This window comes from Cebus imitator, unplaced genomic scaffold (assembly GCF_001604975.1).
Source record: "Cebus imitator isolate Cc_AM_T3 unplaced genomic scaffold, Cebus_imitator-1.0 Scaffold15, whole genome shotgun sequence".
In the NCBI taxonomy this organism is placed as follows: domain Eukaryota; kingdom Metazoa; phylum Chordata; class Mammalia; order Primates; family Cebidae; genus Cebus; species Cebus imitator.
In genome coordinates, this window is record NW_016107330.1 from 9560616 (window position 1) to 9572597 (window position 11982).

Genomic DNA, 11982 nt, shown 5'->3' on the forward strand with positions numbered 1-11982 from the left:
AAAAAAAAAAAAAAAGAAAGAAAGAAAAGAAAAAGAAATACAGACAGTGAAGGACAGGCTGAGGAGGTCTCAGACGGAAATGGGGAATTGATTGGGAACTAGACCAAAGGTTAAACATGTAATGCCTTAGCAAAGAATGTGGCTGCATTGAGTCCTTGTCCAAGGGGTTTGTGGAAGGTTTAGCTTAAGAATGATGATGTAGAAATTTCTGATGGGAGAAAGAAATTTTTAGTGGGAGAAATTTCTAGGCTGCAAGGGATTCAGGATGTGGCATGGTTGTTTCTAAAAGCCTACAGTCAGATACAGCAGCAAAAGAATGACATAAAGTTAGAATTTATAATTAAAAGGGAAGCAGAGTATAAACGCTTGGAAAATTACAGCCTGACCATGTCATGAAGAAGGAAAGAGCATTTTCAGGAGAGGAATTCAAGTGGGCTGTAGAGAAACCACTTGCTAGAGAGATGAGCATGACTAAAAGGGAGTTACGGGCTAATAGCCAAGATGATGGGGAAAAGAGGGTCAAAGTCATGTCAGAGGACCTCAGGACAGCCCTCACAGACTCTACTAGGGCAACGCCGGGGAGAAATACGAGGTTGGAGCCCCCCAGCCAGAGTCCCCACTAGAGCGCTGCCCAGTGGAGCTGTGGGAAAGCGGCCACCATTCTCCAGACCCCAGAATTATAGAGCCACCAGCAGCTTGTACCCAGAGACTGAAAAAGCCACAGGCACTCAACTCCAGCCAGTGAGAGCAGCCATGGGGGCTGCATCCTGCAAAGCCACATATGTGGAGCTGCCTGAGGACTTGGAAGCCCATTGCTTGCACCGGTGTGGCCAGGATGTGGGACATGGAGTCAAGGATGATTTTGGAGCTTTACATTTTCATGCCAGCCCTACTGGGTTTCAGACTTGTGTGGGGCTGTTGCCCCTTTCTTTTGGCCAATTTCTCCCTTTTGCAATGGGAATGTTACCCAATATGGGTGCCACCATTGTATCTTGGGAGTAAATAATTTGGTTTTGATTATACAGGTTCATAGGTGGAAGAAACTTGCCTTGAGTCTCGGATGAGACTTTGAACTTGTTGGAAACAGACGCTTGGTGCCACAAAGAAAAATTGGCACTGAGACAAAGGATCTTTCAGCAATGCAATATTTACTTCCTGGACTACAGGAAGGGTACCCTCACTAGCCAACTTGCCATGAGAGTACAATGAACAAAGGAAAACACACATATTTATTCCTTACACATTTGGGGTTGTCCTTACTGCTGTGTCTGATCTTGGCTGGTTGGAGCCAGACATCACAATTTAAACTAAAACTTGATTGGCTAACAACGAACTTTTCTAAACAGGTAAAAGCAATGGAGATCTGGGACATGCCTGTGAGTACTCCCAGCACAGATATCTTAGTTAAAGTACAAGGACATCGAATATACCATGTGCCTGTAAGCGTGGCATGTCTAACAGCTACACAGGATAGGGCTTAACAAAATTATTAGCATACTTATCATTTATTCTTCAGCAAGAAAGAAAACTTTAAAGAGGAACTTTAATACTTCCCACAATTCCCTCCTCTTTTACTTTATAATTTTCCTCTTTAAACTTTTTTTAACATGTTTTGGCTTAGTTGTTTTGCCTGAGTTTCAAAAGAAAAAGCCTTTTTTTTTTTTTTTTTTTTCAACATACCTCAGCTTTCTTGCTCCACATTTTGCTGGCCGGAGCGGGGTTTGCTTTGGGCTGCTGTTGCTGGTTTTCTTGTGCCCCGGGGTCCTCCTCAGGGTGCAGGCAGCCAGGCAGGGGGTGCTGTGCCCGTCTGCCCCACAAGGTTCCCCGTACAGGGCTTCGGACCGTCTGGCTGCTGCGGCGGCCATTGCTCAGCCAGCCTGTCCCGGCCCCTCCTGCTGCCTTTGCGGCACCCCTGGCCATGTCTAGCGGCCTCGCGGGCGACCTCCACCACGCTGCTTTCTGCTTAGCCTTGGGCAGCCCCCCAGCACTTGTCAGGTGCGCCACCTGGGCGCGCTGCCACTCAGAGCGGCCCGGCCCCCGTGCACCTGCGACCTTGCTTCCCTGGGCCCCGCCCCGACGTGCAGCTGGCCTAGCGCAGGCACCGCTGCGGCCGCCGCAGGGGCCTTTACTGGGGCTCCTCCGGAACCTTCTCGGCTACCGACGCTTTTCTTTTTCCAGGGGAGGATTCCAGCTGTCCCCCCACCGCCCTTTGGGAGGTCTCTCTCCCTCCTCTTCACTTTGCTTTGCTCTATCCAACCTCTAGGCCTTATGAAACTATCCCAGATCTTGCAGAGAGGAAACACTCACACTGCTGTCTCGCATGCACACTTCAACTTTAGGATTTCTACCAAAGCTTGAAGCTTTTCTTTTTTCCCACATTGCTGAGAGACCCGGTTAATTTATTTTTTGCACCAGGTGGGTCTCAGCTGGAGACCACCCCAGAAGGGAATGGGGGTCCCCATCTAGGGTGCCAACGTGTTGGAAACAGAAGCTCAGTGCCACAAAGAAAAATTAGCACTGAGACAAAGGATCTTTCGGCAACACAATTTTTACTTCCTGGACTGCAGAAAGTGTACCCTCGCTAGCCATCTTGCCACAAGGGGGCCCATCCAACAGACTTTTGATTGAGTTGATGCTGGAACACGGTAAGGCTTTGGGTGACTGTTGGAAAGGAATGACTCTATTTTGCAATGTGAGAAGAACATGACATTTTAGGGGCTACTGGCACAATGATATCATTTGGATAATTTGTCCCTCCCCCAAATCTCATGTTGAAGTGTGATCCCCGAAGTTAAAGGTGGGCCTGCTGGGAGGTGTTAGGGTATGGGGGTAGATCCCTCTTGAATGGCTTGGTGCCATCTGTACGGTAATGAGTGACTTGTGGCTCTGAGTTCACACAGGATCTGGTTATTTAAGAGAGCCTGCAATTTCATCCCCTCTCTGTCTCTTGCTCCCTCTCTCGCCATGTGACATGCTGGCTCTGCCTCCCCTTCTGCCATGACTGTAAGCTTCCTGAGACCCTCATCAGGAGCACGTGCCAGCACCATGCTTCCTTGTAGAGACTGCAGAACCATGAGCCAAAGAAACCTCTTTTCTTTATAAATTACCCAGTCTCAGGGATTTTTACTTTTTTTTGAGATGGAGTCTTGCTCTGTTACCCAGGCTGGAGTGCAGTGGAGCGACACAGTGGTACAATTTCGGCTCACTGCAACCTCTGCCTCCCAGATTCAAACGACCCTTCTGCCTCGGCCTCCTGAGTAGCTGGGATTACAGGCACCCGCCACCATGCCCAGCTAATTTTTTGTATTTTTTAGTTGAGGCAGGGTTTTGCCATGTTGGCCAGGCTGGTCTTGAACTCCTGACCTCAGGTGATCTGCCCACCTCAGCCTCCCAAAGTTCTGGGTTTATAGGGGTGGGCCACTGCGCCTGGTCTCAGGTATTTTTTTTTATAGCAAGACAAGCAGACTAACACAGCATCTTGGGAGGTTTCATTCTTCATTTGGTGGTGACTCTACTGTTAGATTTTTGTCCAAATAGTTCTGTTCCTAAGAATTTATTGGGGCAGTTCTAAATTAGAGAAAGTGTGAGCAAAGGAGGTGACAGAAAAGCCTGGGGCAGCCTGAGCCACAGTGGGCCTAGCGGAAGTAGTTGGGACATTCGAGGGCAACCAAATGCCAGGCTTGATGAAAGGCGTCCACGACAGCCGGCTCCAGGGGCCCTTCCTCCGCCGCTGCCAAGTTCTGCTCCAGCTGCTCCAGGCTGGACATGCCCAGGATGACCGCATCCCCGTGGGCACCCTGCAAGGGAGACAGCCGGACTTCAACCCTCTTCCACTGCACGGCGACTCCACTCACACCCCTCCCGGCCACCTCCCTGCTGAGATGTGGGGTTTCTTATACGCCATATGTCCAGAAAGAACTTAAGGTGCCTTGGATAGCTGTACCCATGTGACGTGAAACTGTATCCTCTCCCCTACTGCCACAGGGCGCTTCCAGGCAGACCTACATTCACAGCCCAGTTCTGCCCACAGCAGCTGTGTAAACATGACTATGTTATTAAACCTCTCTGAGACTCAATCCTCTTCTCTATTTTCTATTTTCTTATTTTACATACTTTTAAGTTCTGCGGTACATGTGCAGAACGTACAGGTTTGTTACATAGCTACACACGTGCCATGATGGTTTGCTGCACCCATCAACCTGTCATTTACATGAGGTGTTTCTCCTAATGCTATCCGTCCCCTAGCCCCTCAACCCTGACAGGCCCCGGTGTGTGATGTTCCCCTCCCTGTGTCTATGTGTTCTCATTGTTCAACTCCCACTTACAAGCGAGAATAGGCAGTGTTTGGTTTTCTGTTCTTGTGTTAGTTTACTGAGGATGACAGTTTCCAACATCATCCATGACACTGCAGAGGACATGAACTCATCCTTTTTTACAGCTGCATAGTATTCCACGGTGTATGTGTGCCACAATTTCTTTATCCAGTCTAACATTGATGGACATGTGGTTTGGTTCCAAGTCTTTGCTATTGTGAACAGTACCACAATGAACATACATGTGCATGTGTCTTCAGAGTAGAATGACTTATAATCATTTGGATATATACCCAGTAATGGGACTGCTGGGTCAAATGGTATTTCTAGTTCTAGATCCTTGAGGAATCACCACACTGTCTTCCACAGTGTGATGATGAGCTTTTTTTCAAATGTTGGCTGTATAAATGTCCTCTTTTGAGAAGTGCCTGTTCATATCCTTCACCTACTTTTTGATAGGGTCGTTTGTTTTCTTCTTGTAAATTTGTTTAATTTCTATGTAGATTCTGGATATTAGCCCTTTGTCAGATGGATAGATTGCAAAACTGGCTAGCCATGTGCAGAAAGCTGAAACTGGATCCCTTCCTTCTACCTTATACAAAAATTAACATGGATTAAAGACTTAAACATAAGCCCTAAAACCATAAAAACCCTAGAAGAAAACCTAGGCAGTATCATTCAGGACATAGGCATGGGCAAAGACTTCATAACGAAAACACTGAAAGCAATGGCAACAAGCAAAATAGACAAATGGGATCGAATTAGACTAAAGAGCTTCTGCACTGCAAAAGAAACTGTCGCCAGATTGAACAGGCAGCCTACAGAATGGGAGAAAATGTTGGCAACCTCTTCTCTATTTTCAACATGGTTATGGGTGTGAAAAATTATGTAGAGCACTCAGCACCCATTTATTGATCACCGACTGTATATATGCCAGACACTAGCCAACATCTAAGGCTGGAGCTGGATATAAATTTGAATGAGGAAGGCATGAGCCACCGAGAGAGGGAAACTCCAGCCTCCACCAAAAAAATGAGACTAGTGGGCTCTACACTCAAACTGTGTTAAAATGTCTGCCCCTTTAATAGCTGAATGAACCTCAGTTTCCTCATCAATAATACTGGGATAATCATATTTCGTAAAGCCTAAGAATAAGGAAATCCCTGTACTGAAGCCCTCATTACAAATCCTGACACTCCTGCATTGTGGAATGTTTAGACAAAAAATAATAGTAATAAATAAATAAATAAAATAAACAAATCCTGACACTCAGATACAATCAAAGACCAGTGGGAAAGCCAAGCACAGTGGCTCACATTTGTAACCTCAGCACTTTCAGAGTCTGAGGAGGACAAATCAAATTATCTGAGCTTAGGAGTTTGAGACCAGCCTGGGCAACATGGTGAAACCCATCTCTACTACAAATACAAAAAATTAGCTGGCCATGGTGGTGCAGGCCTGTAATCCCAGCTACTCAGGAGGCTGAGGCAGGAGAATCACTTGACCCCAGGAGGCGGAGGTTGCAGTGACCCAAAATTGCACCACTGTACTCCAGCCTGGGTGACAGAGGGAGACTGTTGCCAAAAAAATAAAAAATAGAAAAAGACCAGTGGGAAGAGTGTTTGTGTGAGTTGGAAGAAAGAGAACTTTCTGAGGAATCAAGAAAACAAATGTTTTAGCCTTCACCTAAAGGTGATGTTGGTCCCCTTTGAAAGGGCAGAAGCTGAGCACCCAGGTCGCTGCCTACCTGCAGCTGTGAGTGGTGATACATCCACCGGAGGGCAGCCGAGGTCATGCTGGGGGCGTGGGCGCCATACGCGGCCTGCAGGGCCTTCTCCACCAGGGCAATGGCCTCGAAGTAGTGCTCCTTCCAGTAGCTGGGAAGGGGGGACAGTGGCACAGGGATCAGTACCATGGGGGTCACACTGGGAGCCACAACCAAAGAGCCATCCAGGGCCACTGCCCCACCCACACCCTGTGGTCCTGAGGAGCCGGTGTCCTCTAGAGTCATAGGTCTCCCACTTCACTGGGCACCAGAACCACCCAGGATGCCAGCCCCCTCACCAGAGACCCCAACGCATCTTTACTCCTGAGGACTCATCAGCCTGAGCTTACTTTCCCTAGGGACACAGCGGCCGCTCAGATGGAGCAGACCTCCCCCCAGGACTCTTTCCTTCCTTCCTAGCAGGTGATTTTTCAGGAAAGAGCTACGACTTCAAGACCCCAAAGTCCAGGGAGCCTCCTTTACTCCTGGAGGTCTCAAGGCAACAAGAAAACCCACAGAGGGTTTGGGAATTCCCGAAGGAGTGCAGGGGAGGAGGTGCAGCAGTGAGGAAAGGCCTCACCCCAGGAGCAGCCCAGGACTTCTTTCCGCATAAGCGGACCCCACCATAGCCATCCTCACCAGGCATCCCCTGCTCACCGATTCCTGTACAACTCTGCCCATGTCGTCCCAAAGAAGCGGCCCAGGGGCTGTTTCCCATCCTTGTCCTCATACTTGTACCTCCCGGTCAGCAGGCCCCCTGTGGGAAGGCAGCAATCAGCCCCCAGTCCCAGAGTACCCCAGAAGCTGCCACGTCCCTCAGGGCTCTAGACTAGGGAAGGGGCAGGGACCCAGGAGGGGTGAAGGACGCAGCCCAGCCTCTTGTCAAACCCTCCCTGCTTCCCACGTCCCGGGCTGGGCATCAGTGGGGTGAGAATAGGCTGGGACAGGGCCAGGAATGCTCCACGTACCGGCCAGAGGGTTGTAGGCATAGAACCTCAGTCCAAAGTGCCTGAGGCAGGGGAGGAGCTCCGGTTCCACCTGCCGGGTGATGGCGTTGTACATGCCCTGCAGGGAGAGGGACCCCGGGGAGAGGGGGGACGTGTCAGAAGAACAGACTTCAAATTTACCCTTGGAGAACCCTTATTTCAGACGTTAACAATTCTAGGACCTTAACCATCTGGGCACATACTTATTCGTACTGGTGCTGGTGAAGGGGGCTTATGCCCAAGGAAAATTCATTCATTCAGCCAACTGTTATGAGCACCAACTATAAGCTGGTTGTCAGATTTATATGCTTAAGCCAAAAGGACAAGGTCCCTTCCCTCAAGGATTTATAGTAAGGTCAAGTATAAACAGTTATAATCAAGTAGAGGCAAACATAATATACTAGAAAGTTCTGTGACCAGTACCTGGCACCCAGCAGATGTACAAACATTTGTAGAATGAGTGATAAGGAGGTAAACGAGGACGTGAGGTCTCAGGGTCTTCTGGGCCCATCTAGAAAAGCTTCCAAGGGAAGACACCCCTGTGTGAGACCTGAACCCTTCTCCCAGAGAAGGGGCAGTAGCGGGGAGGGTGGGTTCCAGGCTGAGTGCAGGGCGAGTTGGGGAAGAAAGGGACCAAGGTGCACACTCAGGCAGGAAGGAAGCCAATGCCCAGTGGCCAGGCTGAGGAGCTTGAACGGCATCCTGAGGGTACCTGGGAGCCATCTGCAGGTTTCAGCAGGGGAGTGGCTGCTATGCAGAGGGCACGGGGGGCAGTCAGAGGGGCAAAGAGAGCCCATGCTGAGCAGGAGTCCCGGAGATTGTGGCCTCTCTAGCCCCAGTCCTCACCTGGTACACAGTGGGCAGGATCCAGCCGTTGCTCTTGCAGAGGGTACAGATCTCAGCCACTTCCCAGGCAGCATAGTTGGAGAGGCCAAGCTCCACGAACTTGCCCTGCACAGGTGAGGCCGCAGTCAGAACCCTACAGCCCAGACCAGGAAGGGGAGGCAGGGTGGGGCCCCTGGGAGTGGGGCTGTTTCCTGCTGCACCCTGGGACCACCCTGGTGCCTCTGCCCTCATGAGTGGGATCAGGATAAGGAGAGCAGTGGCGGACCACCTCCCAGAGTTCAGGGGTCCCCTCACCTCCTGGTGCAGCTGGTGGCAGGCACGCAGTGTCTCTTCCACCGGGGTGCTGTGGTCTGGCATGTGCAGGTAGAAGAGGTCCACTCGGGGACACTGCAGCCGCTTCAGCGATGTCTCCAGCTGGAACCGGAGACTGTCAGGCTTCAGTGAGTTCCCAAACAGTGGATTGGCCTTGGTATGAATTTTCACTGAGAGGAGAGAGAAATGAAAATTCAGGGTTGGGTGCATTGGTTCATGCCTATAATCCCAGCATTTTGGGAGGCTGAGGTAGGTGGATCGCCTGAGGTCAGGAATTTGAGACCAACCTGGCCAACATGGTGAAACATGATCTCTACCAAAAATATAAAAATGAGCGGGGCACAGCGGTGCATACCTGTAATCCCAGCTACTCAGGAGTCAGGAGAATTGCTTGAACCCAGGAGGTGGAGGTTGCAGTGAGCCAAGATCACGCCACTGCACTCCAGCCTGGGCGACAGATTGAGACTCCATCTCAAAAAAAAAAAAAAGAAAAAAAGAAAGAAAAGAAAATTCAGGCCAGTTGATCAAACATTGGAATGGGGTCTGGTATAATGGTTAAGAGAGAGGGCTGGGTTCATATTCAAGCTCAGCTATGACTAACTCTGCAATCTTCACGAAGTTACCTAGCCCGCGTCTTGATCCCTTCAACTGTAACGTTGACGCAGGAATTTTCTCGGTCACTTTTCCAGCTGGGATCTCCAGTCAGTGATGGCCCCCTGCCCAGACCCCACTACCTGCCGCTGGAGGCACCCTGCCCCCTGGGTCTGGCCAATTCTGGCTTGTGTATCGGCTGTCTGTGGCTGGGCCAGATGCGCCCCAGCCTGCCTGTACGATAGCTTATACCTGTGTTCGGAGATTCCTGAGCTCTTGACATACCTCCAAAAAGAGTGAGGATATGATGACAAATGAAGGGTGAGCTCTCAGTGGAGAGAGACCCAGGGGTAGGGCAGTTCAGGGTCCTTCACCCCTGCAATTCGGTGGGTACTTTACTCAGTGTGGCTGGGTCCAGGGCTTTTTATGGACTCAGAATGGGGAGTGCGTACTGATTGGTGTGCTAGTATGCAAAAAAGTTTAAGGCAAACACACCAAGACACCACTCACAGGTGGCCACAGCACTGTAGAAAACCGATTAGGAAAGGGTGGGTATGTGTGAAATAGGTGAAGAGTGGAGACCAACCAGAGGAAAGTGTGCCAAGCAGGAAGACAGTTTCTCAATCCTGTCCAAGGACTTCACCTGTAGCTTGGCTTTCAGGCTTTAAACTGTCTTCGGCTTGTAGGTGGGGTTTCACGGAGGACCTGCCCCGATCTGCAGAGGCATTTGACTGCCTCCTGTAACTATCAATGTGACAGTGAAAATGGTGCGATCTTGCAGAGAGATCCTGAGGATGGATCAGAACTTGGATAAAAGTGCTCATTATGAGCTGCCGCTACCATCACCGTGGTGCAGCTGGATGTGCCAGGCATGAGGGGCTGGGAGAGGAGCTGATCCCTGCTGTCCAGGGCTCACGGCCTCAGGGGCCACTCTAGAGTAAGTGAGGCAGGGAGATGCACAGGGCACTAGAGAAACCCACAGCATAGGGGCGTGAGGCCCACTGGGAGCGCAGAAAGGCTTGCCTTAGAATCTGAATCAGAATCTTCCAAGGGGAAGTCAGAGGCCACCAGGTGGGGAATGGTGAACAGCTCATTCCAGAGTGTGGGGACGTAGCCAAAGCTCAGAGGCAAGCAAGAGGTGTGTGGAAAGCCACGTGTGGGAGTCATGTTTCCAGAGCACCAGGTCCACGGGGGCCCTTGGTGCAAAAGAAGAGACCACAGATCCGATGCCAAAGGGCCCTGAGTGCACCCCAGGGAGCCTGGACTTTAGGGGGCTGTAGGGAGCCTCTGAAGTCTTTTTTTTTTTTTTTTTTTGAGATGCATTCTTGCTCTGTCACCAGGCTGGAGGGCAGTGACGCGATCTCGGCTCACTGCAACCTCCGACTCCCTGGTTCAAGCGATTCTCCCACCTTAGCCTCCTGAGTAGCTGGGATTACAGGCATGTTCCATCATGCCTGGCTAATTTTTGTATTTTTAGTAGAGACGGGGTTTCACCGTGTTGACCAGGACGGTCACGATCTCCTGACCTGGTGATCCACCCGCCTTGGGTTCCCAAAGTGCTTGGATTACAGGTGTGAGCCACCACGCCCGGCCAACTCTGAAGGCTTTCAAGATGGGGAAAGAGGTTGTGGTTCTGGAGATGATTCTGAATGCAGCATGGACAGAAAGCAGGCCGGGAAATGGGGAAATCAGCAAGGAGACTGCAGCAGGAATTAAGAAAAGAGACCTACGAGGCCTCACATGGGCCCCTGGGAAGGAAAGGCAGGTATCAATTAGACTTACTGGATAGAACAGATCAGTGAGTGGCCAATCAAGTGATTCAGGACTGAGCTTAAGGCCAGGCATAGTGGCTGACACCTATAATCCCAGCACTCTGGGAGACCAAGGTGGGCAAGTCACTTGAGGTCAGGAGTTTGGGACCAGCCTTGCCAACAAAAAATACAAAACCTACATGGGCATGGTGGTGCATGCCTGTAATCCCAGCTACATGGAGGACTGAGGCAGGAGAATCGCTTGAACCTGGGAGGTGGAGGTTTCAGTGAGCCCAGATCATGCCACTGCGCTCAAGCCTGGGAGACAGAGCAAAACTCTCTAAAAACAAAAGAAGTGAGCTGAACACACTGTGCTCTGCCCCCTATTAAGAATCCTAGTTGGAGGCTGGCTTCGGTAGCTCACACTTGTAGTCCCAGCTACTTGGGAGGCTGAGGCACAAGAATCACTTGAACCCAGGAAGAAGAGGTTGCAGTAAGCCGAGATCTTGCCACTACACTCCAGCCTGTGTGCCAGAGCAAGACTCTGTCTTAAAAGAAAAAGAAAAAAATCCTAGCTGGAGAATAGGCAAAGTGGCTAACCCTCATAATCCCAGCACTTAGAGAGGCCCAGGTGGGTGTATCTCTTGAGCCCAAGTGTTCAAGAGCAGCCTGGGCAAAATGGTGAAACCCCATCTCTACAAAAAATACAAAAATTGGCCAGGCATGATGGCGCATGCCTGTAATCTCAGCTACTTGGGAAGCTGAGTTGGGAGGATCACGTGACGCTGGGAGATCAAGGCTGTAATGAGCAAAGATCATGCCACTGCACTCCAGCCTGGACAACAGAATGAGACCCTGTCTCAAAAAAAAAAAAAAGGATCTTAGTTCCAAGTGGGCCGAACTAACAGGTGCGTGGAGAGTCCTCTTCCCACTTTTCACACTTAGAAAGTCACATAGGCTGGCAGGAGGGCAGTCACTGGAGCCCTTGAGATCTGGCAGGGAGCAGGTTTAAGGTACTATTCATTAGGAATTTTCCCAAATCATGCCTCTGCTTCTCAGTGTGCACTTCACTTCAGATCTGAGATCTGAGGACGTTGGCCCAGCCAACCTTGGACTCAAAGATGGAAGAGATGGTTTAAAAAAGAAAAGAAAAAAAAATCAGAAGTAAGGGCCAGGCAGAGGGTGCAGATCTGCAGTGACTCACACCTGTAATCTCAGCACTTTGGGAGGCCAGGGCAGGAGGCCCAGAAGTTTGAGCAGCCTGGGCAACAAAGTTAGACTCCGGTCTCGATGAATAATATAAAAAATTAGTCGGGTGCAGTGGCACAGTCCTGTAGTAATCCCAGCTACTTGGGAGGCCGAGGTGGGAGGGTTACTTGAGCCCTGAGAGGTCAAAGCTGCAATGAGCCATGATCGCA

At 50.3% G+C, this 11982-nt stretch overlaps 1 protein-coding gene across 2 annotated transcripts in view; it reads right to left on the minus strand.

Moving 5' to 3' along the window:
• LOC108287492 (aflatoxin B1 aldehyde reductase member 3) overlaps positions 1–11982 on the minus strand; it is a 25857-nt gene that overhangs the window by 11808 nt on the left and 2067 nt on the right. Inside the window, exons 2-7 of one of the 2 annotated variants that reach the window (XR_005196472.1) lie at positions 8205–8392; positions 7911–8015; positions 7047–7143; positions 6736–6835; positions 6061–6190; positions 3590–3797 (exon numbers count right to left, since the gene is read on the minus strand). Coding sequence is in view for 1 of the 2 variants with exons in the window: in XM_017505937.2 (XP_017361426.1) it covers positions 3636–3797; positions 6061–6190; positions 6736–6835; positions 7047–7143; positions 7911–8015; positions 8205–8392 (782 nt within the window). In the remaining variant the exon portion in view is untranslated. Of the gene's footprint in view, positions 1–3469; positions 3798–6060; positions 6191–6735; positions 6836–7046; positions 7144–7910; positions 8016–8204; positions 8393–11982 lie in introns of those variants that run through there. The other variant, XM_017505937.2, reaches the window with a different exon arrangement.